Source organism: Ixodes scapularis, unplaced genomic scaffold (assembly GCF_016920785.2).
Source record: "Ixodes scapularis isolate PalLabHiFi unplaced genomic scaffold, ASM1692078v2 PGA_scaffold5__190_contigs__length_132052651, whole genome shotgun sequence".
Lineage (NCBI taxonomy): Eukaryota > Metazoa > Arthropoda > Arachnida > Ixodida > Ixodidae > Ixodes > Ixodes scapularis.
The window spans coordinates 31,366,185-31,390,066 of NW_024609880.1; the positions used below are offsets into that span (position 1 = coordinate 31,366,185).

Here is a 23,882-nt window from a genome sequence, read left to right on the forward strand (position 1 = left end):
CTGATCTGTTGCTGGGGCTTCCCGGCTGTTTTGAGCTTATTCCTTAGGAGTTTGAGAGATTCTTTGGGGCTTATTGTTTATGACGATGAGTTTTCTTATCATCCACATTTATAGAAAAGCCACCAAAAATGCATCCAAGTACTTGAAGTGGCTAATCTTTTCAAGTCGCATAGTTTTTATGAAGCATTTTGCAAAATTTACCACAGTCAATCGTTTGTGCTGATTACTATGTTGAGTTGTGGTAAGTACGCGTGAATAGTGGATCTTTTAGCTCGAAGTGAATTTGAAATGAATAGTTGTAGTGGCAAAATATTTTTTAATGTAGTATTGAATAGTTGCTGTAGTTTTCTCCAAGCCCTCTACAGTTGTCGGACCATGCTTAAACAAAAATTGCAGCCAAACTTGTTAAGCTTTTTTCCCGAGCTTCCGGTTGTCCTTTGCTAGGCTTGGCTAATTTTAATCAAACTATATATTTATTGACTGTGCCTTGGACAGTTTAAAGCCTGCAAAGGAATGACAAGCGAACGCCAGATTTGGCATAACATGAAACCTAAAGTGATACCTAGTTATACCTAATGGAGGGGATACATAAATCCTCGTGCTTTACCCAAGTATCTTCCCTTTAGTCTCAAATTTGAAAAAAAAAAAAAAAAGTATTGAAACAGTTTAGTGATGCACGCAGCTTGTCAGTATATTGTTGCCTAACAGATATTCTTGAATGATAGCACTTTTTAAACTTCTACTGTTAAGCAAATATTAAAGGAATGGATAGTTGGGCGAGTTGGTGGGAATCCATTGTAGGAAACAGCGCGAAAAACGGACGAGGACGAAGAAGAAATACACAGGACGAGCGCTGACTATCAATTAAAATATTTTAATAGGAAAACACATGAAAAGGACCATTCATCTTTGGCAGTATGTTTACCAAGTTGCAGTTCTTTTTTTTAAAATAAATATATACCATGCGTGCACTCTCTGCCCTGCTCTGAGTTGTGCTTTTCCCCTTAGCATGGGGCTGTACTGCAGCAAAACGAGATTTTGTAGGATCATGTCATGGCATTGTGGCTCCATAAAAGAGGTCTCTGCTGTTGCACAACTTGTAGGATAGGGTAGGGAGCCTTCATGTGCGCTTTGCTAGGGTGTTGCCACCCTTTGTAATACCACTCGCCGACAAACCAGCAGCCATTTTGGTTCTTGGCGATAATCCGTGGGGCTTATAACCCTCCCGGAAACAAGCACCTTATCTCACAAATTCGGAGCAGCGTTGTGGAACCCACGGAGGGAGGATTAGCGTTTCCCCCCTCGGATGGAAGGACCGATAAACACAAAGGCCACTTTCCGGCGCACGGGGAAACAATGAGAGGAACAAAATGGCGGTGGAAAAGGGTGTGGGAAAGGGAAACAGGCAGTTCGCATGACTCTATGCGAAGCGCACATGAAGGCACCCTAGGATAGGCTTGAGAAGGCAGTGTGGCCAAAAAAAATTCTCACCCTGGCTCAAAACAAAAAAAAAGAAAAAGAAACTTTCAGCCTTTCCACTCTGGTGAAGAAGGAAGAGCAGCGGAGCTGTAGCTTCTGTTCTCAGCGGTGGCTTTCCAGGCGAGCGATCTGCTCTTCTTTCGATAGAGAATCTGAAGCGCTTGACGTAGTGGAGCTTTAGGCGATAGCGGCCTCGCGGCAGTTGTGGAACCACTGAATTTTTGGGGGGAACATGAATTTGTATATGATTACCCTCAAATTCAACTTGGCATGTTACAGTTCTGCATTGCACTTTTTGGGGACATTTATTAATGCGTTCGCATTAGTACCCCATGACGGGGAAAAGCTGATGGCGTCCTTCTGTGGGCAAAACAGTGACAAGGGGATCGTGCCACATCAAGAAGAGGAGAGTAGTAAAGGACAAAGGTGAGGGGGAGGCGACATCATGGGGCAGAAGCCAATGCACACGCGGATGCTGAGACGAGCCCGAGAGTCTGAACTTGCAGGTGTCCATAGTGCATATGCCTTGGTTTGTGCTACAAAAATCAAAGGAAGATCCATTGGTGGATTCTTAGGGAATGCATTAGCAATGAACCTTGGGAAACCCCGCACACGTCCCCCTTTGAGAAACGCTAATGCTGACCCTGCAAGGAAGTGAAAAAGAGGCAGCAAAAAATAGAGGAATCAAAAGAGGAAGCCAAAACGGAAAAGTGAAGGGGTCAGCGTTAGCGTTTCCAAAGGCGAGACATGTGTGGCGTTTCCAAAGGGTCGTGCTAACGCATTCCCTAAAGGTCCACCAATTTATCTCCCTTTAATTTTTATAATGCCCTAGCCTTTTACAGATCTTGCTTAATATTTTGTAGGCATTGGTAGAGTGGATTTTGAATTCGAAGCAAATACGAACTGAACGGTGTTTTTTGCCGGATATCTTCGAACTGAATATAGAATAGTTTCTCCAAGCCTTTCACTACTGTTGGACCATGAAGACCAAACTGAACTCGTGATGGTTGTTCCGAAGCTTCAACTTGTCTCTTTCTAAACTAATTTTAATCTAGCTATATTTATGGGCTGTGGCCTCAGAAAGTCCACTGCTTACACTGAGATGGCACGTAAATGACAGATTTGACATAAAATTGAACCTTTAGAGATTCCCAGCTACGTATAGGGGATTTGTAAATCTTGCTAAATAAGCAAATATCCTTTCTTCAATCTGGAACTAAAAACAAAGAAACACGAATGATGAATGCAGGCTGTCAGGGCGTCTCTGCCTAATATATACTCCCACATAATAGCCACAGTTTAATTTTTAAAAGTTTACTGATATGCAGGTATCACCATTCACAAAATATTTGTTTCTTTTTATATGCACCAGGTGTGCCCGTCCGCCATCCCACTTTGAAAGTGTGCTTTTCTCCTATGCACATACTTTCATAGTTTTCCAAATGTTGATTGTCGCGAGTTTTAGCCCCTTTGAATCATTTCCCTGGGTAGGAGTGCCGGTGCACTTGCAGAGCACCGATACGTTGCGGGGAGGCAACTCCCGCGAAGGACACTTTTGCGGGTGTTGCTTCTCTGCAGTGCACCCGTGCTCGGTAGGAAGCGCACTCAATGGGGCTAACCCCGCCCCGATCAACACTCCCTGTCCCAGTTCGTCTCAAAGCGAATGTTGAATAGCGTATTATTCCAGACTACTGTTTCAGCATTCCTTATTTCATTTTGCATGAATGCTTGTAACAGGCAAAAACCTGGGAAAGTCGGGGAGTTTGAGGGAATGTGACAATGTGGTTACGCCAGCAACATCCCCTCCTTGGGTCTGCTTTCGAACTGAATCGGAGCTTGGGGCACGCAGGGCAGCTGGGCCGCCTGCGCTACTGCTCCTACCTGGGGAAGCTGTTCTGCCGCTGCTGCCACAGCGACGCGCGTGCCATGATCCCGGGTAGGGTGCTGGAGCGCTGGGACTTTGGGCTCTACCCGGTGTCCAACTTCGCCCGGGACCTCCTGGAGCGCATGGCGCCGGCCCCACTTTTCAACATCAGGGACGTCAACTCAGCACTCTACTCGCGGGTGCGGTCGCTTGAAAAGGCCAGGCAGTGTCGGCTGGCTCTGGGGCCTCTCGAACAATACATCCGCTGCTGTCGTCAGGCCGACAGGTGAGTACCGTTTTATCCGGAGAGATGGCCCACTTAAAATCGAGAAAAAATTTGGTGAAAATAAGAAGTAAACTTATTTTCGGTGTGCAATCAAGAAAAGTTAAAAAAAATATTTTTAGATCACGCGTCCCTGTCAAACTTGTTATCGCGGCAAAGGGCATTGAAGCAAAGAATACTGTACTTCCCAGTCGGCACTGTTCTATCATATCCCGCCATAGCTAACTAGACGCATTTATAACGAGGTCATTATTGATTCCAACACTGTGATTACTAAGAGTGGGCTATATTATGATGTGTAAAAGAAAAAAAGCAAATAGAGCCAAAAATGGGGGGTTTACCTTTCAGGGGTGGGGCATTTCTAGAGATTTTACAGTAGGCCTTTTGAAGAAGTCCTTCCGTCCAACCTCGGCTCCCTCCACATGCAGCAAAATAGGCACTTTGTCTTTTTGCCTGGGCCGTGGCAGACGTTATTGTTTCAAAGAACAACTTGGTACAGTATAGACCACTTACAACGTAACCGCTTATAGTGCAGGACCGGGTATAACGCGGTTTTTTTAAACCACCGGTTCACCTCCCATAGAACTCCATGTAATTAAATACCGCTTAAAATGCAGGCGCGCGAAGGGAAATACCGGTTATAGTGCGGTTTTTGGCACAGCCCGCCGACCGCGCCGACGACCGGAGCAGCGAGCTCGCTTCCCTGTGCGACACTAGATAACGGCGCTGACGGCGCGAGCGTTGGCGCGAGCCGCAAGCTGCACTCGCGGGGCAAGGAGGTTGCTCGAAAACACGGGGAGAAGCGAAGAGAGAGGCTTCAGTTGCCATAGCGACGGAGGGACGCACGCACGAGTCGTTCACGTGCGTGCGTCCCTCCGCTGCGTTGGAAACAAAGAAACAAACAACCGCAACGACAGACCAATCGCAGGTCGAGGAGAAGTGTTCGCGCGCGTCTCTTCTCCTCCAGTCGCGGGCCGGCCGGCCGGCTGCTTCTATTCCGCAAACATGGCGTCGGTTGTGATCGTCGTCGTAGACGGCGTGCATCTCATCGTTCCGCGTAAAAGCGCTATCCTTGACTCTGAATTTTCGTTGTGTGTCGCTATGATAACCCAGCACGTACTAGAAGGGAAGATCCACCTACTCTTGCGGCGATGTCGTGGCGGCGCTCTCAAGACGGCAGAAACGCCCGTGTCGTCGTGTTTGTTTACTTCGACTACAGTGGTGATTTCTAAGCATTTGTGTCCTCGAACATCACCCGGAATTCTTATTTGGCGCATTTCATGCGTGTGCTCAAGTTCGAGGTATTACTGGCGCGTACGTATGAAGGATGCGAATTTTCACGCGTTTTTATCTTGGAGAAAAGTGATTAGGGTTAGCAATCCTGAACGCTCGCAACGTCCGTCCGCAACCCGCGACGCCGTTAAAAGGCTGCGCCAGGCAAAAGCCGCTAATTTCTTTTAAAATGTGTGACACACTTGAGACATAACTGTGCTAGTCTATTGAAATAAAGACTTTCCTCAAACTAAGCTTATTTTTTCATCTAACATAAAATAAATTCTTTTACAAAGGTAAGTTGTCTCATGGCATGTATTTTGGCCTGAAAAATTTATGTTTTGGTTATAGTGCGGTACCGCTTATAGTGCGGATTTTCGCGACTCCCGAGACATACGTTATATGCGGTCTACACTGTACATTGTATGAATTTCGACCGGTTGTCTGCCATGTTACCCAACAGTAATAGCCCCTCCGGAGGCTTGAGCAGCTTTGTATTCCACGTTAGACTTAGTTTGGTTCTAGCATCGATTGGGTTTCGACACCATGTATCAAGTGCGAGTCTACACTGCATGGAACCCAGAAGAGAACTAGCCTCTCATGCATTCCTTTCATGAGTGCATGGCCACTGCGCGAGCGTCTCGATAACACCGATGCACCGACGCTTTAACAGTGGTGTTTTCGCATCAGAAAGAGAGAATGTCTATGAGACCATAGAGTGGGCAGCAGGTGTGTGTGGCAGCATTGGTGGCATCAAAATAGTCAAACATGTTTGAGACATTTGTATAGTGCATTTCATACGTAGCGTACGACACTACCAAAAGGTGCTGGTGCTAGCTTGCGTATCGATTTACCATTTGATGTGCACGGACTCGTGCAAATGAGATGCTGGATAGGAAGCCACGTGCTTGTGCCTGTAGCTTTGACAGCATCATACACTAAGCGTGAACCGAAGCCTAGTAAACAATTCGAAAGAAGGGGAGGGAGATTGCCCTCCCCTCTCTTATTTCCTCCCTCTCATTCTCTTCTTGCCTAAACACTTCTCGCTCATCCAACACTTCCGACATGCTTCTGGACAGTGTATTTATAGATGGAGCTGCACCCTTACTCGTGTGTTCCTCATGCACCCACGTGACACGCACTGTCGTCCGTGTAGTACTTTCACGCTGATCGAAAATAGTGAAGGAAAATCGGATGTGCCTATACAGTAGAATCTCGATGATACGAATCTCGCGGGGTCACCAAAAATATTCGTATTAGCCGAAATTTGTATTACCCAAACATCCGAAACTAGCTAAATTAACAAAAAAATCACACTGAAAAACTTACCTAGGCACACAGAAAAGCTCTATTTATTTTTTACCAAAGAAATCTCGAATGTCTTTTTGCGATTTCTTCTTCGCGAGGTCTGCCAACAAACTTCGCTCGAACGCATAAAAACGCGTGCACGTGTCCTCGCCGATTTCTTGTGCGCCCATAGCGCGCCTGAGAATGTCGAGTGCATGCAGCGTTTCAGCTGCCGGTGGTGGTAGTCGCTCGTCGTCACCCTCGTTTTCGCCGTTGCCGTCATCACTAGAATCTGCAGCCTCGCATGTGGTCTCACCAACAATGTCCTCCACCGTGCACGCACCACAAGTGGCTAGGTTGTTGTCCGCTGAGCAAAAATCATCAGCGGTGCACCCGGCATCAAGGCGGTCCCAATCCTCAATTTCCGGATTTTCTGGCTCAGGGGACACCTCTGGGGGACTCTTAAAAAAGCTGCACTTGGCAAAGCAGTTTGCTATTGTTGTCAGTGTGACTCGGTCCCATGCCATGGCGAGGAAGTGGATAGCGTCCAGCAGGCTTATCCGCAAGTCGTCATCCTTCCGGTCAATTTTCGCGAGAAGGCGACGCACAAGAAGACCTTTGAAATGATGCTTGGCGTTCTGAATCAGTCCAGCATCAAGCGGTTGTAGGTGCATGGTCGTGTTCGCAGGCAAAAATACCAGCTTCACGTTCTGGAGTGGTACTTGCTTGGGGTGGGCGGCGCACTGATCCAGAAAGAGGATAATGTTCCTATTTCGGAGGGCCATCCTTCTGTCCAGTAGCGACAAAAACTCTTCAAAGAGCCCTGCCGTCATCCAGGACTTATTGTTTACGCGATACACGCACGGCAGATGGTTCTCGTGCTTGAAGCACCGGGGTTTTTGAAACTTTCCGACTACCGTCAGTTTAAGTTTTTCAGATCCGTCGGCGTTGCAGCAAAATAGAACAGTAATTCTTTGCTTACTTTTTTTGCCCCCATGGCATGGTTCACCTTTTAGGCACAGGCTTTCCTCTGGTTGCAGGTTGAAAAACAGACCTGCCTCGTCTGCATTAAAAGCATTGCGAGGCTCAAAGCCTGCGATGAGAGACGGCAGTGTCTTGACAAGCCAGTCGTTCATAACTGTCTCGTCAGCTTTTTTCGATTCTCCACAGACGCTTTTGTATACGAGGCCATGTCTCGTCTTGAAACGGTGCAGCCACCCACCTGAAGCCTGGAATCCATCAATTTGCAAGGCCAGTGCTATCTCGTCGGCTTTCTCGCGCATAACTTTGCCGTCGACATTTACACCAGCAGCTGTTACTTCCTTAAACCATGTAAGCAAAGTTTCTTTAAGCTTAATGTGTTGAGCCGTCTTGGCTTGCTTCGCGTTAACATTGAAGGGCGTTCTTCATGATGAGTTCGCGCTGTCCAACGATCGTGCTTAACGTTGATGTCACGAGGCCTAGCTCTTTCGCCAACTCGGTCTGCTTCTTCTTGGGGTCCTCACCCACCTTCCGGAGAATGTCCAGTTTCTCTTTAAAAGACAGTGCTTTGCGCTTGCAAGACATCTCACTTCACCACCGCAAACGAGCATGAAAACAAAACAAGCACGTGCCCTCGAGCTCAGTAACAGCAGAAACGGCTCCGCTCAAAACGCACGCTCGAATGAAGCTCCCCGGCCTGCTGCGGTCGATGCTCCACCGCCTCAGCAATGAAAGAAAAAAAAAAAAATGCGAGCCTGGCGCTATTTGTCATCTCAAAGCGAAAGCAAAAAAACGCTCTGGGCGACCGACGACCTTGGCGAGACTCCAAACCTGTTGCGGGCCGCGTGCGCGTGCCGGCGGAGTTGTCCATTGTATGGTCTGTCTCTGTTCCTCAGTCTGTGGTAGCAACTGCTTGCCAGATCGTCTGCCATCTGTGATTATGGTTACTTAAGCCGCGCGTAGCACTCCGGTTTCGTATTGCTTCTATCTTGCGAGTTGTTTGTATTGCTCAGCCTTCAGCGGGCAGCTACAGTTGTTGTGGGTCCATTGCTGTCTGGAATGATGGTTACTCAAAGTGCATGTAGCACTTTGGTTTCATATTGCTTCTATCTCGTCAATTAATCTGTCTCTCTGCAGCCTCCAGCAGCAGCTGCAGCAGCTACCCCCCCACCTGCTGTCCGAGCCTCATGTGTACTCGCTGGAGGAGCTATGGCAGGTGCGCATGGGAGGCCCCCTGGTGGGGCGGCTGCGCTCTCTGCGGCAGGACTGCGAGGAGCACTGCTTGTCCTGCCCGCTGTGCACAGCCAAGGCCTTCATCTGCGAGCGCTGCAGGGAGCCCAAGGACCTGCTGTTCCCCTTTCAGCTGGCCACCACCACACAGTGCCAAGGTGAACTCGAGCTCTTTCCTATACAAGGCTAGAATGGGGGTACAAAGTACTGTAGTCACAGATGGAGAGAAAACAGCAGGGAGGAACTTCAATTGTCCCACTTCTAGCATGATTTTCCTGCTTTCCCAATGCTTGTGAGGAGTCAGCGAGCACGTGATGGAGGTGGTGTGTTCAAAACAAGACTCCATGCTCTTCTCACCTTGCCAGTGAAGACATGTAGGGTAAGGTAAGAGGAAGTGAATATGCGGTGTGCAGTATACCAAAGGGAAATTAGACTATACAACATGTGGTAGCATTGAAATGCGCGGGGCTCACTCCCGTCCCCCTCGAGGGGGCAGCAGATTTGGCCGAAGCACGGTGATTTGCAGATGAGAATGGAAGAACAGATGATAAGGGCCCTACAATCACAAGAAGGAGGTTAGAAGACTGGTGGAACGGATCTAGGGAAGTGTGGAATTGCGCACAAAATTAATGAGTTATACGGACGAATGAGAATGAAAGTTCCAAGCAAGATTTTAAAGGGAGGGGCAGAAACGTTTCTGAGCTAGGTGGCGTAAGCTGCTGTCCGATATAATGAGTAAGAGCGGCAAGGGGTATCTTCGGCACCTCCGGCCTCCATCATGTGCTCCACGCCTTCTGCCATACTTTGACCGCACGCGTTCGAGGAGCACGAGACGCTGGAGCGTATCGAAGGTAAGAAGCTCACACTGGAGGCAGGACAACTGAACCTCCTCCCTGCCGTTTTACCTTGTCAGTGACTGTTGCGGGCAGACGTTTGGCAATGGCGTGAGCCGACACCGGGGCCGCTGCTGCCATTTATCGGTTGCTTCAGGCAGGGGTATGTGGGTAGAAGACAAGTGCCATAAAAAAAAGTTTTTTTTGCTTTTATTTAATTAAATTTGTTTCTTGAAATTTTCATGCGGTGCTTCCACCACTTTCAAGCCTCTCTGTGGTTATTTGTAGTGCAATATGTTGCCAAGCGGGTTTGTGCGGTCACTTTAAAGGCTTTTCCCAGATTCGTAAGCATGCGGTGAAAAGCCCTAGGGAAGACCAACATGTGCATGACCTTCAAACTGTTTGTAATTCATCAGGTGTCAAGAGCCCCCATCATGTAAACATATTATATAGTAGTAGTTCAGTTTTTTACTTTTATTTCTCCCAGCCTCAATATGGTTGGTTTCAGCCAATCAGAAACTACAATTGACTCGATTCTCTAGTCTATTTGGATGCAATGGAAGGTGCTGTTCTGGGGATATTTAGTGGCTCTAGGTTGCGCCTGTTGCTTGCAACTCTGAGTGTCATCTTTGTGTCGTGTCTGTAAAGTTCTTGTGTGCACTATGACTGCAGGACTGGCATTAGAGTCTAACTGTAGGTTGCACCTAGACGTTTTCACTAGTGGGTCTAGTTTGAGGGCTGTGCACATGGGTTTTGTGTTTGGGAGTTTCACCTGTTCCTGCCAGACTCATTTGTGGGCCGTCACTGGGTCACCTATGGGTTGCTCAATCTTAGAAAGCAGGCCTACCAAGTCCACTTTGATATGACCTCCTGTGCAGTTCACTGAGGAGCTGCAACCTACTGGTTGATCCCTCTGACATTAGTCTGAAAAGTATCCTCGTGCATTTCTTCTGGTGTCAAAGCTTCGATGAGCAATCAAAGTGACGAGCATCTTGATGTGGTAGATGTAGATTGGGGATTGGTGGCCGAGCGTGTTAGTGCACCGCAGCTCGGAGCACGTGGAGTAAAAGCTTGCTCCGCAGAACCTAGAAACCCTGGGTTCAAAACCCACCCCTGCCCGTTTCAATTTGGATGAGCATTGAACTGGCGTGCGGTCATCTATAACTACTGCATGGCGCATGTTAAAGACCCCAGGCTATAGCAGTGGTACTGCACTGACTAAGTTTTTCATCTACAGCGTAAACTAGTGTTGCTATACCTCAAAAGCGAACCGACTTCATGCTGTCTAAACTCATCACTTCTTTTTCTTTGGCAGGCTGCAAAGCATGTTTCCACCGTGCCTGCTTTGTGCCAGGTGCCTGTGACAAATGCCGCCGCCTGGAGGACAGGTAAGCTGCTTGGGTCGTTGTGCCTCACGAGGCTGTCAACGTTGGATTGGTTCAGACGTGAATTAATAGCTAAGAAACTGCGGAGAATTGATCTGGTTGGTAAAAGGTTAAAAAGCACTAAAGAGACGAGGATGAACAGAAAATCCGAACGACATGGACAGGCCCTTAGGGCTCGCCGCGTTTGCGCTTTTTAACATTTTATCATCATCAGTGATGGAAGTGCTGTGCCATTTGCACCAAATTGTGCAATGAACAAAAATCTGCTACATCTTGCACTGAAGTGCCATTTTTGCTAAGAATTGCACCACATTTGCTCCAAGATAGGCTTAAGTGAAGCAAAAAATAAAAACATTTTATTATTGATCGACCTTAACTGAGAAGTCAAAATCATGTTTTCTTGTATTATCCGAAACGATTGAAAATGATTTGTGGAATCGAAACATTTAGTGCTTTATCCGTCTGGTGAAAGGCTGCCCCGGCAGAGTCACAACCGAAACTAGGTACACAGATGCCAAACTCAGTTGTTTTGACCGTTTGATGATTTCTTTTTCGAAGTCAGAGGTCGTTGGGCACCTAAAAAAGAAACCTTCGTACGATTCCTCGACTCACCTATCATCCTCAGTGCTACATGTGCTGAGCGGCGCCACACCGCCACGTTTTCCGAGGGATAAAAGCCAGGAGGCAACGTAACTCTGGACTCTGATTTTCGGTATTACAAAAAGAAGGGCGGTAGTGCATTTGCAATTACGTTAAAAAACATTTCTTACGAATGCCGTTAATAAATATGACAGAAATGTCGCTTACAAAGCTTCTAAATTTCATATTCAATTATGTCGGAAATAAAAAGAAGCGATGAGGTGAGAAGAGAGAAAACACACCAGATAAAAAGATGTGCACACCCGTGGGGAAATTTCTTTTTTTGTGTGTGTGGTATTTTTTTTCGTGTTTATGACTACAATTTGCATCGTTTCAGACAAAAAAAAAGAAAAAGGGACTTTTCGGGTGTCATGCTTTTTTTAATATGCAGAGAAGTAGGAGGCAAAAAAACTGGTTCGAATATGTATTTCACAGCGCCTTCAGTCACTGTATAGCCTGTTTCATTTAGGTCGGAGCACAGACAAAGGCTCGAACACGTACAGCCACGAACACGCATACTACAAGCAGAAGTCACATGACATTCACAGCACTTGATTTAGTCCACAAAAAAACACGTCCAGAAAGACGGACGAATGCCATGATGTCAAGCTTTATTGCTGTCTTTTTGGTTCCATTGCTTTTAGCACTGGCTGCATTTTAAATTAAGATGAAGCAGACCAAAGAGATGTCTCGTCGAACGCACCGGCCGGTTGCTGCACTGGTGGGTGGGTTGCCAACATTGTCTAAGTTTCCAGACAATGTCGACGATGTCAGGAGCTAAAAGTCGCAAGAAAACACTCCATAATAGTTGGATGGTGACTACTGTGATGAGACAAATCCAGGGTCTTGTACTGCTGATGAGAACACTTGATTATCACGCCTGCTGCATGCCTTTGTACCACCTCTCACTGCCTCTTACCAGCGCTTGCGCGTTGAGCTTCAGTGCTTTGCACCAGAGTGCTAGGAGCAGCGGCTGACATGGGTGAGGGCCTGGGTTGGCGCGTTAGGCTTGGAAATTATGCTCAGTAGAATTACAGGTCTACCTTCTTTTTATGCGAAAGCATTAACTGTCTCATAAAGCGAGCCGACGTCATCAGTTTGAAGCGCGAAAACGGCACCTTAAATCCTTTCTCCAAATGTAGCCAGCTCCCAGCTATGAAACCACGCGAAAAGCCTAGACATGGCACCTAGTTTCCCCGGTCCCAAAGGAGCGAAGTAAAGCTGATGATTTTAGGGGCGAAGCTCCTTAGGGTCTAGCCTTGTCTGTCCGGCGTCCGTGCTCACATCGATTGCCATCCCATCTGTCTTCTTGAAAAAAGAAAAAATGTTTGCGCAGTCGACAGGATTCGAACCTGTGCGAGGAGACTCCAATGGATTTCTAGTCCATCGCCTTAACCATTGGCCACGACTGCGGGACGAGTAGGGGGGGGGCTCTGAGATGTGGTAGTAACTCAAGAGCTGGGGATGTCATGGATGAAACATTGCATGTAGCTGCTCAACGTCTATACAGGAGAGGGCACTGCGGTCAAATGCGTATATAATCGCGTTAAACTTTGCAGGCATTGGCTCAACGTTTATAGACGAGAGGGCACTGCGGTCAAGTGCTCAATTGCGTATATGACCACATTTCGTAGCACAGATTCTCTTTCTGACATGGACTGTTGACTTAAGCGGTGGAGATGCATTCCCACGGCTTCTAGCGGATCCAAGCTGATCCGTTAGAAGAACCATTGGCTCTGCGTTTCGCCGACCATAAAGCAGTAATAATGAAGTCGAAACTCAACCCGGAACTCAGCACTACCTATGAGCAATAAAAAAAATATCAGCACCATCACCGCTGCCTATGAACAAAATCCGTATCACCAGCACCACTTGAGCTTCGCCCCAATCAACATCATTCACCACGTGGAGATGCGGTCATTTTTTTTCGGCTTCAATCCCATTGGCTGGCGCGCGTCGACGAGGCTCCCATTGGCCACTGCTTATCAGTTTGAATGATCGCTCACCCGAGGCAGCGGCTCCACCGTTCCACGCCCAAGGTCAGCGCGCCGTGCACAGCAGACGAAAGAAGGGAGCGAAGAGCGGCGTTCGTGCTTTCGCATTCATAACTCATAAGAAATGCTTAGGTGTGCCTCGAGCCTTTTTTCTTTTTTGTCTCGATTGATCCCTCATTTTAAAAAGCTGCGTCGAGAAAGAAAAACGAAATGCGGGTCTGTTTTTGAATAAATACGGTAGTCAAGGTTGTTTCCGTGCAGCTGTCGATCAAAAGAGCACCAAACTTTGACTTCACCCTAGTTTCAACGCCGCTAAAGAGCAGTGTCACTTTTAAAGCAGAAGTGTAGGTTTTCACAATATCTGTGGGTGGTTGTTTTTACAGAGTATAATATAAGAGCCTTAAGTTTTATAAGTTCATAAAACTTGCAGGTCATATTTTTATTGATAGATGTGTTAGCTGACATGCTGGTTTTTCTGGCGTTTTACAGAAATTGTTTACAGGCTAAATAAACTACCAGATGTAAAAGTAAGGGGGAGGAGTCTTTATCCCAACTGGAGTGTCACACTATGATTAATTTTTCAACCATTATTTTTGTACCCATTGTAAATGGATGCGACTCTGACCAGAGCCTTATTTCTCAAAAGAAGGCTCCGTGTACCTTTTGTAATCTATTCTTTTTACAAAAAAAGTTATAAGTAATATGCTTTAGTATCAAGAGGAACCCTCAATAATCATCAAATATGAACTCGTTTTGCGATGCAATCGCTTTTTCATCTTCAAGTGATGTGCCGACAGATGTTGGTGGCATCTGCTTCAAAAGCATCAGTGGCTGCTCCAAACCAGTTATTGGCCTGCTACAAAACCCTTAACGAAAAAGCTCAAATGCCGCTTCCATCTCCGCATATGGACCGACTAGCCAAAGCCAAAGTTTTGATTTGGCTGCTCTGCCTCTGGCGTCGTTGTGTTCTCTTCGATGGTGCCCTGAGTTCAAGCCGTTTGGTTTGAGGTTCCACTCTTATGCTGGAAATCTAAAAGATGCTACAGATTATTGTTTCTGGTCTGTAATTGACTACAACTCACCCTTTGTTGTAGTCCTTTAAATGTTCCAGTACCGTAATTGGTTTTCGTCCTGGTTCCAGTACTGCAGCTTTTAGCAACATTTTTCTTGCCGAAGTTGAGTAGCAAGTCACGACCTCAAACAAATGATTCTGGCTGTCACGTGTGGCAGGGCTTTTTTCTTTATTTTTTTACTTCAGTACTTTATGTGAAATGCTTATCACTAGGGTTTCATGTTTTCTGCCTTTATTTGACTTTGAATTAAGGGGTGTTTTTAGTGGGTTTATTTTTAAAGCGGTAGCTTCACAGGGCCAACCAACTTCGGAAGCCGTGTAAACACAAAATGTGTAGCTCAGTCAATATGGGACTGCAAAACAATCTTAAAAGGAAAAAAAAGAAAAAAAGGCGAACGGTGCCAGGGATGACACCTTGGTCACCGGCGTGGATGCCAAGCGTCGACGCTCCTTGGTGTGGAGAAACCTACGAGTCTAAAGTGGAATGCCGCTGCCGTTATTTCAGGAGGAAGAGTTTGCTGCAGTTGTACGAACCCGCAACCTGACCTTGCTGCCGCCATCGCTCTTCGGTGGTACCTGCTGCTCAACCGTTGCAAGACTGCCACATGCTTGCACGTCATCCATCTTTTTTAAAACCGAACGCCCCCAGTGGTCAGGCTTGGGCCTAGTCATTGAGATTGAACTGACCAGTCACATTTCTGCCAGGTCACACCTGTTCAGTGTGACCTGGCCCTTCTTGCGTGGTGTTGTATATCGGAGTCATATTTTTACGCAGCGCTCGCAGATAGTTTTAGGGTTGGAACGAAGGTGTATAGAAACTAACATGGTTGTACGCGCGGTCGGATCGAGAGGTCGCGGGAATAATTGGCCCGTTGTCTGCCGCTTCTGTCATAAGTAGTGTTGAGACAAAAACAAATATTAATGGCTCGTTATTTTAAAAAAAATGGTATTTTTTTGTTTGGGACAATCCAAATTTTTGGATATACCCTATGTTGTGCCGTGCCCTACAATCGTTGTGTGGTTTTATTGTTCGAATTTCTAAAATAATGTGCTCGATAAAAACGAAAATAGAAGAATATATGCATACTCAGTGGGCCATAATGACTACAATGATTTTGAAAGTTTGGTCTATCTCAAAATTTGCATTGTCACAGGTGGCACACTAAAGTGTCTCCTGACTGACGAAACATATGCACAGAGTCTTGGCTTTGACGTAAAATATAAGTCTGAAATGGGCGTGTTCCCTTTCCTCCATCATCTGGTCTAGCGCGGGTGTGGAGGACCAGGGGGCGTGATGGCAATTCCCTCCTTGCACACTTGTTTATGGGATTGTTGACTGCGCACGCTGCTGCAAAGAGCGGCGTGTCGCACCTACTCACATTGCAGCCTTCTGACATTATGTTTAAGTCTTAACATAAAATTGGCTTCTTTTGATTGCTTGCTCAAATGACATTCACACATAAGTTTGCTAAAACCTGTGACTGACAATGATTGCATTGGAACTTGTCTTCAGTGCCTTTTACAGTTTCTTATTATTGATAAAACTCTCGGATCACGTGATGCCACTATGTTTGCTTCGTGCTTCAAATTGAATACTGTATCAGTTTTGTTTAACGCTTTTGAAGGTTAGAGCGACAAATGTGTCAAATAAACAAGTTGATGTTCTGAGAATAAAGGGAGTGTCACTAACAGTGTATTTTTGTGTGGGTGGCATTGTGCTCGTGAAAATAAGAACTTCTCACTTCCAAGATGCTAGAATTTCACATTGCAGGGACGTCATTCTTCGCCCTACGCAATACAATAACTTATCAAATGAATGAAGGGGAAACTGGAAAGAACTGCTGTAAAACAGCTCGATGGGATCCCGGCCTTCTACAATAACACAAAACTGCAGCTCAAGGAAAAAAAAAAAACTTGGTTTGACATGTTGTACAATTTAATCAAAATTAAAGATACAACTAAAAGAACACGTTTGGTACAATATACAATTCAATCGAGAGCACGTAATGGCAATTTCGTAGCTGATTAAGGGCAAAATGGCATGCTCACGTCGCAACTAGTGAAACTGTTAAAGGTATTGTCCGGTGAGAATGGGAAGTTCCTAAGGGATGACACTACCCAAAAGCCTCCGCTTTTTAACCTTCAGCTTAATACTATTGAAATTTACAGTATATACTGGCCGTTGCAAGGCAGAATGCAGTGCAAATTTTCATCTGTGTACATGGATTTTGAAAGAAATTAGTGGTTTTTTCAGGAATACATTGACATTGTTTAGGAAAACTATCGTAGAAAAATAATGTAATAACCAACATTTTTCTTCGCTAGACATGCAGCAGAATGCCTAGAGAGTGCAGCTGTGGAAACAAAGTTTCCGCAAAGTAAATTATTTTACGCTAACATCTCGGCTGAAAAATCAAATGAATTTCTTGCCTTTTATTTTGTCGACAGAATCTTAACATATTTTATAAAAGACATCCACAAAGTAAAAAAACAATGCCACAGCTGCACTGCCCATCAAATTCCACTTAAGAAAAACAGAGATCCTTTTCCTTTGGCCCCTTACCAAACAATAGTTTTCCTAAAGTGAAATTTATGCAGAAAATTGTAACGGAGAAAAACGCGTTCAAGGTGCTTGAACCTCTACCTTTTCTTCAACATCGGTGGACCGAAAAAAATTTATAAAAAAATAACTATGCTGCGTAAATAAACAACTTTTTGTGAATACTCTAGATCAGGGCATGCACAACTTAAAAATGACGCGGGCCAAAAAAATGTTTATTGGGAACAGGTTATCAATATCTGGCATCATCGCACTGGTTGCCGTCCTGAGCACATCTCGCAGAGTCACGTCCGCAGGCAAATCCAGCTAATTCATCGAAAGCCCATTGGTCGACGCACAATTCCAAGAAGGACAATTCGTCGAATCGGGCAACTTGCCGTAGGCCAATTCGCAGAATGGAGAATTGGGCGAAAGTGCCCGTTAGTCAAACTAGGTCGAACGGTCGCAAAGAGTTGCACAGGGTGTCTAGAGTTACCCGGGGACGTTGGGGGTCAACAATGGGACCCTGTTTGCCAAAAATAAACGATTACTAATACAGTTTTCAGAATTTACAAGGCTCCGGTAGTGAATCGGGAAATTTCGGATCGTTCAAAATCATAAAAGCCGGGCTCTGCATGAAGACGTTCACTCGCCTCTGTCATGAAATTTGGGAAGACAGAGTGAAGGGCTAATTTTCTGATCCTGGATGGTTATATGTAGACTTGTAATACGCGTACAACCAACACCACCTTGCTGTTGGTACAGCCACCACGGCGTACTGGATTTGTCACCAAAGAAAAGTCTGCAAGGCTACATCGGCTAACAACCTCGAAGGCACGGCTATAGCAAGAGAACAATAAAACCTGTTTTCGCAATTATTCTTTCTACAACTTCGTAAAGACAAAATTTGTACGGAACTAGAAAAAGCTCACTTGCAATTATTTTTTTTTACCTACATGATTTCTTAGCGTCGTCATTTAGTCACGAATTTACAAAAAGGCTACACTGAGGAATGTTTGTAAATCGTCGCTCTTTTTCTCAATGTCGATAATCATATTTGCATTTGTAAGTCTGCAAACCGTGCCGAGATTTCCTCCTAGGCACATCGCTCCAACTTTTTTGTAGTTCTCTCGACGAATATTTTTGCGGACGGGCTGCTTCGACAAGTTTCCCGTTCGACGAATTCGCCTAGTGGGAATTTCCCCATTCAACGAATTCTTCATCGACAAATGGGCTTTCGACGAATTGTCCTAAACCCATACACGGGCCACACAGAAATTGCCCACAGGCCGCATGTTGTGCACCCCTGCTCTAGATGTTGATGGATGAACAATGCATGCTGCATTGTTCATGCAGGCCGGAGTGGAAACAAAAGAGCCCCTCCTCTCCCTCACCGGAGAACACAAACTCCAGCCGAACGCTGACGCCGCATTCAGTTATGTGGGCCGAGCGCTGAGTCATTGTATTTGCTGTCCCCATCCATGTAGTTCTAAAGTTAACTGCTTGGGGTGTTACGGTCGCTCCTCCCCAATAGGGAGGCTTTAGTGAGGGTGGCCGCAACTCAAAACCTGGAGAGCGTTTGCAATTTAATGGCGGTGCCTGAGGGAGAGGATTGAGAAAGGATATGCGCAATGTTGCCTCTAGAGCAGACGCCCGCTCTGTTGCTCCATGTGCCTTTCCTCCTCTTGCCTCGCGGCTGCAGGTCGGGGAATATTCTAACTTTTGCCTCGTGATTACACGGCGGAATCGCAACGTTTTGAAGGAACGAGGTGCGTTTTCTGTCCTTTTTGACAAGATGAACAATGTCAAAAGTAGAAGATGCCAATTCTTTCAACAATAAATCGTTGCACAGCTCCTTTAACCCGTTCCCTACTGCGAAAATTTTGCAAAAAAACTATTTGAAAATAAAGATTTTCTTTTTGTGCCCCATAAATTTATTATGCAATACAAAGGCCAAAAAAAAATTATTATGAGAGATCTTTGAACACGCTACAAAAGAAAAGGGGACTAAAGTTCGGCTTCACTGCATTACTGCAGACAGTTCACATCACCTTGCACATGGACGTTCAGGCCGAGCGTAGCAGCATTGCAGGCAGTTCACATCACCTTGCACGCAAAGTGAACACAAAACGCGGCGGGGTCGGAAGGGGATTTTTTACGTTAGTCCAATGCCGACATAATGTCCTCATCGAAATCTGAGTCATCTGAGCTAAAATCCAATAACTCGGATGCATCGCTCTTGCTGTCCGATGAAAGATTAATTTCCTCGTCTTCCGAATCTGAGGAGACACCGCAATATCTTAATTTTTGTCCCAATTTTGAGGCAAGATCGTCCCTATGAACGCAGCGACCAGAAGTCATAGAGATCATGCATACTAACTCTACAGGGTGATTCAAGGAGAGGCCAGGATATTTAAATCTACCGCAAAATTAGGTTTCACGCTACGACTTTGTGCAGCGTTGGCCACAGATAGTGCATTTTTTTGTTAAAATTTGCAAAGAGCAAACTTGCCTGAGGAAAAAGTAAAGAAAGAAAAAGGCTTAGCTCCTATGGAAACGCAGCGACGCCACCGGTCTTCAAACGCGGTGCCGTTTCGCACGGGAAACAAGAGGTGGCACAACGAACGAGCATACGGCGCCTAGAGCCAGCGTCTTTGGCGGACAATCTTTTAGACTCAAAAGCGGGGCGCGTTTCGCAGGCGGTGACATTCACAAAAACAAAAACTGGTGCGGTAACAAGGAACTGCAGTTCCTTGCCTAGCTGCTAAAGACGCCGGCTCTCTGCGTCATATGCTCGTTCGTTGGCGGCAGTTGGCGTTGCGACCGCTTGCGCCATCTCCTGTCTCCCGTGCGAAACGGCGCCGTGTTGTGTGAAGACCAGTGGCTTCGCTGCGTTTCCATAGGAGCTAACCCTTTTCCTTTCTTCACTTTTTCCTCAGATAAGTTCGCTCTTTGCAAATTTTACAACAAAAACGCACCATCTGTGGGTAACGCTGCACAAAGTCGTAGCACGATAGGTTAAGAAACCAAATTTTGTGGTCAATTTAAAAAGCCTGGCCTCTCCTTGAATCACCCTGTAGAGGAAAAGGTCCGCCCTTTTCCCATGCATTCTGGCTGCCGCCCCCGCAAGCGGCGGAGCATGAGCATGCAGGCAGACCTTCGGGGTCCCACACATGGTTACCAACTGCCTTCAATTTCACGAATATAGTTATATCATCAGAGCAGTTTCATGAACTTCAACAATCCACAAACTTACCGGTGGAAAGATATTCACGTTCCTTTCGAAGCTTTCTTTTTGCTTAGCGTGCCGATGTACGGCCTCGAGTCAACGCTAAACTAAACCAGATAACTGGCTTTGCGGGTGGAGCGAGAGTGGGTGCGCCCCAGGAATATGAAACCACGAAACCACCAGATTTCCGAGATTTCGACAGAAGGGAAGTTAATGCGGCGTAATGTGCATGTTGCTTTTTATACGCATTTGAACAGCTCAGAATTTTGTTACAGTGTTAAATTATCACTTTGTATTGCCGAGAGTTTTTAGTCTTCGCGAATACCATTGCGACTGTCGTCCTTCATCTGGCAACACTGGTTTCTTTTTCTCGTGTTCTGTCGCTCTCTTCCGTGTTCTTTCACTCAGGACCCTGGATGTCGGCGCACGGGATTTGCCACTCCTCCTCACCCACCTTTACCCCGTGCCAGAAGTTGACGCCGTCATTTTTAAATCTCCTGTTGCCTGCATTGGAACAATTTTCCACCAAATTCAGAAATGTAATATGTTTTTATTTTCCGTGAAGCGCCATCTATCCACGGCAAAGCTAACTAGAAACACGAGCCGAGCTCGCCTTCGTGGAGAGCGGTACAAACTATGTGGACGAACCCAGGTCGTCGAGGATAGGGAAAGGGTTAAAGAACTTCTTCGGCGAATGATGACGAACGAGTAGAAAACGTGTCTTCAGCACGCTGCCACCAGCTTCTGCAACGCTATCAAAAACGAGATTTTGCTGCATGCAAGATAAGATGGACGTCCGGTTGTTGCTTCAATCTTCAGTTAGGCTAAACACAATTTCTCCCCAACAAATTTTAAGAAACAGTAACACACCCCCAAAATTTTTTTGTTTTTTGTTAGGCGATTAATTAGGGTGTCGAAAGACTACCCAATGAATATTTTGCCGCAGCATCACATATATTTTTAATAAAGTAAAAAAAAACGCAACTGCTCGAAATTGAAACTGGACGGGGGAGAAAGAATGTAGAGGAGAGAGTTGGCGGAAGTCACGTGGTTGTGAAACTTTTTTTCTTCAATCAACATATTTGCGACTTTTTAGAAGCCACAAAAGGGTATTATATTTCTTTGCTAGTGCATTGCTAGTGCAGTGGTTCTCTCCTCCGAGGACAGCAAGAACGACATGTCCCAGAACAGTGTTATTCTTTGTGGCTTGAGCCACAACGGCGGGCGAGATTCGGATACGCGTGCTGTAGCGAAGATGTCAGCTGGCACATTCTCTTCAACGTTGCTCCCAGGTAATGGAAGTCTACCAAGTGCATCAGCATGATCTAGATTCCTTCCTTTTTTGTAGGTCAGCTTGTACTTGTACACTGAAACCTTGAGAGCCCACCTGACAAGCCGAGGTGAAGCCTGGACAGGAACTGGCTTGTCGGCACTCAGCGATCCGAGGAGCGGCTTGTGGTCCGTGAAAGCTTAAAAAAGGCCCCCCCCCCCCCCAAGTACTGGTGGAACCATTCCACCCCGTAGACCAAGCCTAACGCCTCTTTGTCAAGTTGACCATAGTTTTGTTCTGCTTGGGACAAACTCTTTGATGCAAAAGCAATGGGTTGCCCTTTGCCATCGGCTTCACTGTGCACCAGTGGAGCGCTCGACAACTGTTGGTAGAGCGCTCCACTGGAAATGGAGAGGTCCCTTGTTTGATACCAGGACCAGGCAGATTTTTTCGGTCGAGCACCAGTCGCCAAGCTGTGTTTGTCCTTTGTACCCCTTATTCAGGGATTATTTTCGTCATTCTTGTCCAGCTCGCTTGCACTTTTGCATTTAATTGCATCATCGTCATACTTTTTTCTTTCTCATTGGAATGAGAGCAGTTTTATTACTGAATATTGCCTTTTGCACAAGCTGCTATGGAGGTCTCCTGCTCCTGGGGATGAAAGTACTCATTCGTTCATTACACCTTTAAAGGCTCTATAGTCAGCCATTTTACATGATACAAATGGAACTATCAGGTTGTCTACAGCCAACAGTCCTGCTGTCTTAGGGAACAAAGTAACATTAATATATCACAAGTCAGTGTTGCACCAAGGTGTTTATAAGGGAAGAGTATTGATCAGTTCAGAGGCAATGAAATATTGGATGTGCATTTCCAAGCAAAGTGAACCAGTTTACTTGCAAGAAACGGACAATTTAGTAGGTAAATCATTAATAAATATAAGTAACAGCACTGGACCTACCATAAAATACCGGGCAAGCGCCCACTTAAAATTTAGAGATAATGGCAAAAAAATGGGGGGTGGGCACTTGTCCGGTCATCAATTTTACATATAAATGTACTGTGCATATTTTTTCATATCTTAAGAAATTTGAATATGGGCACTTAATGTGGAATGGGCGGATGCACGGTATTCTGCGGTAGTATGAATCCCTGTGAAACCCCAGAATTACTGGCACATTTTGGCCTCAGCAGCCCTTGTGCCGTAAAACCAGTCATTGCCCATAATTACCAGGCTGTGGTAAGTTGGCCACTGGCCAATACCGCCATAAACAAGATAACTTGCCCCGCGAAAGCGGACAGTACTACGTCTAAAATAGTTGTTTGTTCATGTTTAGGGTTCCTGTTTACCAAGGCTGGTTGAAACATTTCCGTACGAACGTGACCGATTATGTTTACCTTCAACCATTTATTTCAGCAGTCAACTCTTCCTTTCCACAGAACACATTCAATTGAGGCATGACCACCACCACATTTAAGTAACAAAAATATGTTCTATTTTTGGTCTGAAACTTTACAGGGATCCATGATGATAAACTTTCGCCCAATGCTTTTCTAGGCATGCAGGCTGTAATTTACACCTCGCTCAAGTTATTTTGCGTCTTGATCGACTACAGAAGCCAAATTATTCGGCAACACAAAAACACATCAGGTGGTGGCCTATATTCAAAGTTAGGACGTGCCTGCGATCGAGCAGTCGGCACCTATGCACTTTGAAAGAGAACAAGTATAAGCATGGTTTCACACACTACTTTCATAAAACGTATGGTTCTCCTTAATGCTGTGCAAACACTGCTCTGTGGCAAACATTTTCCAGAGAGGGGCACAATTTAAAACAGGTCTATGTTTCCAATTTTACTTCTTGAGCCAACTCCACCGAGCTTCAAGATTCTTCCAAAAAAAAGAAATGATGCTGAGTAGCTTTCATGCAAACGAATAAGGTAACTGATGGAGGGTGTTCACCAAACTATCTATATGTAGTGACATGGCATTTCCTTATGGCTTCCCACCATTATGAGCCCTTGATTCCAACATGGACACAAACCAAGTGTCATATTTAAATAAAATTTCTCTTGATTTTAAGCTTCAAGTTAGAGAAAATGCTGACAAAGTATGTCTGTTTCCCTCTTAAGGAGTGCAATGCCAAAGCTCACCTAACGCGCTTGTACACCGTTGTAAGAGAAGGTTAAACGGGACCAATTGTACACCCTGTGGACCAGATACCCAGAAATCTGGATCCTAACCACCATACCAACATGGTTGAAAAGCTGAACACGATATGGAGATCCGGCATCCTCTTTGATGTACATAACCATTCTTTCTTCCTAAGGCCTTTCGTGATCTATCAGGCATCGAATCGTCTCATCAGGGGATATGCCAGGTCAACTTCCAAGTGTCCCAGAATAAACAAATGGGTGTGGAGCTTTATGTTAAATCGTGTCTTGCACCTCCGAGTTTGCGCCATGTCGCCATGGCACCAATTCACCTGAGTGATGCCCAAACCATGCCAAAAGATTCAAGCACAA

The 23,882-nt window shown here is 45.7% G+C and overlaps 1 protein-coding gene across 1 annotated transcript in view; it reads left to right on the plus strand.

Annotated features, from left to right (window-relative positions):
- Positions 1 to 16,013, plus strand: part of LOC8033819 (run domain Beclin-1-interacting and cysteine-rich domain-containing protein) — a 35,682-nt gene extending 19,669 nt beyond the window's left edge. The window contains exons 12-15 of the mRNA XM_002406092.4: positions 3,329 to 3,629; positions 8,304 to 8,554; positions 10,545 to 10,617; positions 14,825 to 16,013. Coding sequence (XP_002406136.3) covers positions 3,329 to 3,629; positions 8,304 to 8,554; positions 10,545 to 10,617; positions 14,825 to 14,864 — 665 coding nt within the window. The 3' untranslated portion in view covers positions 14,865 to 16,013. The remainder of the gene's footprint in view (positions 1 to 3,328; positions 3,630 to 8,303; positions 8,555 to 10,544; positions 10,618 to 14,824) is intronic.
- The last annotated feature ends 7,869 nt before the right edge of the window (positions 16,014 to 23,882 follow it).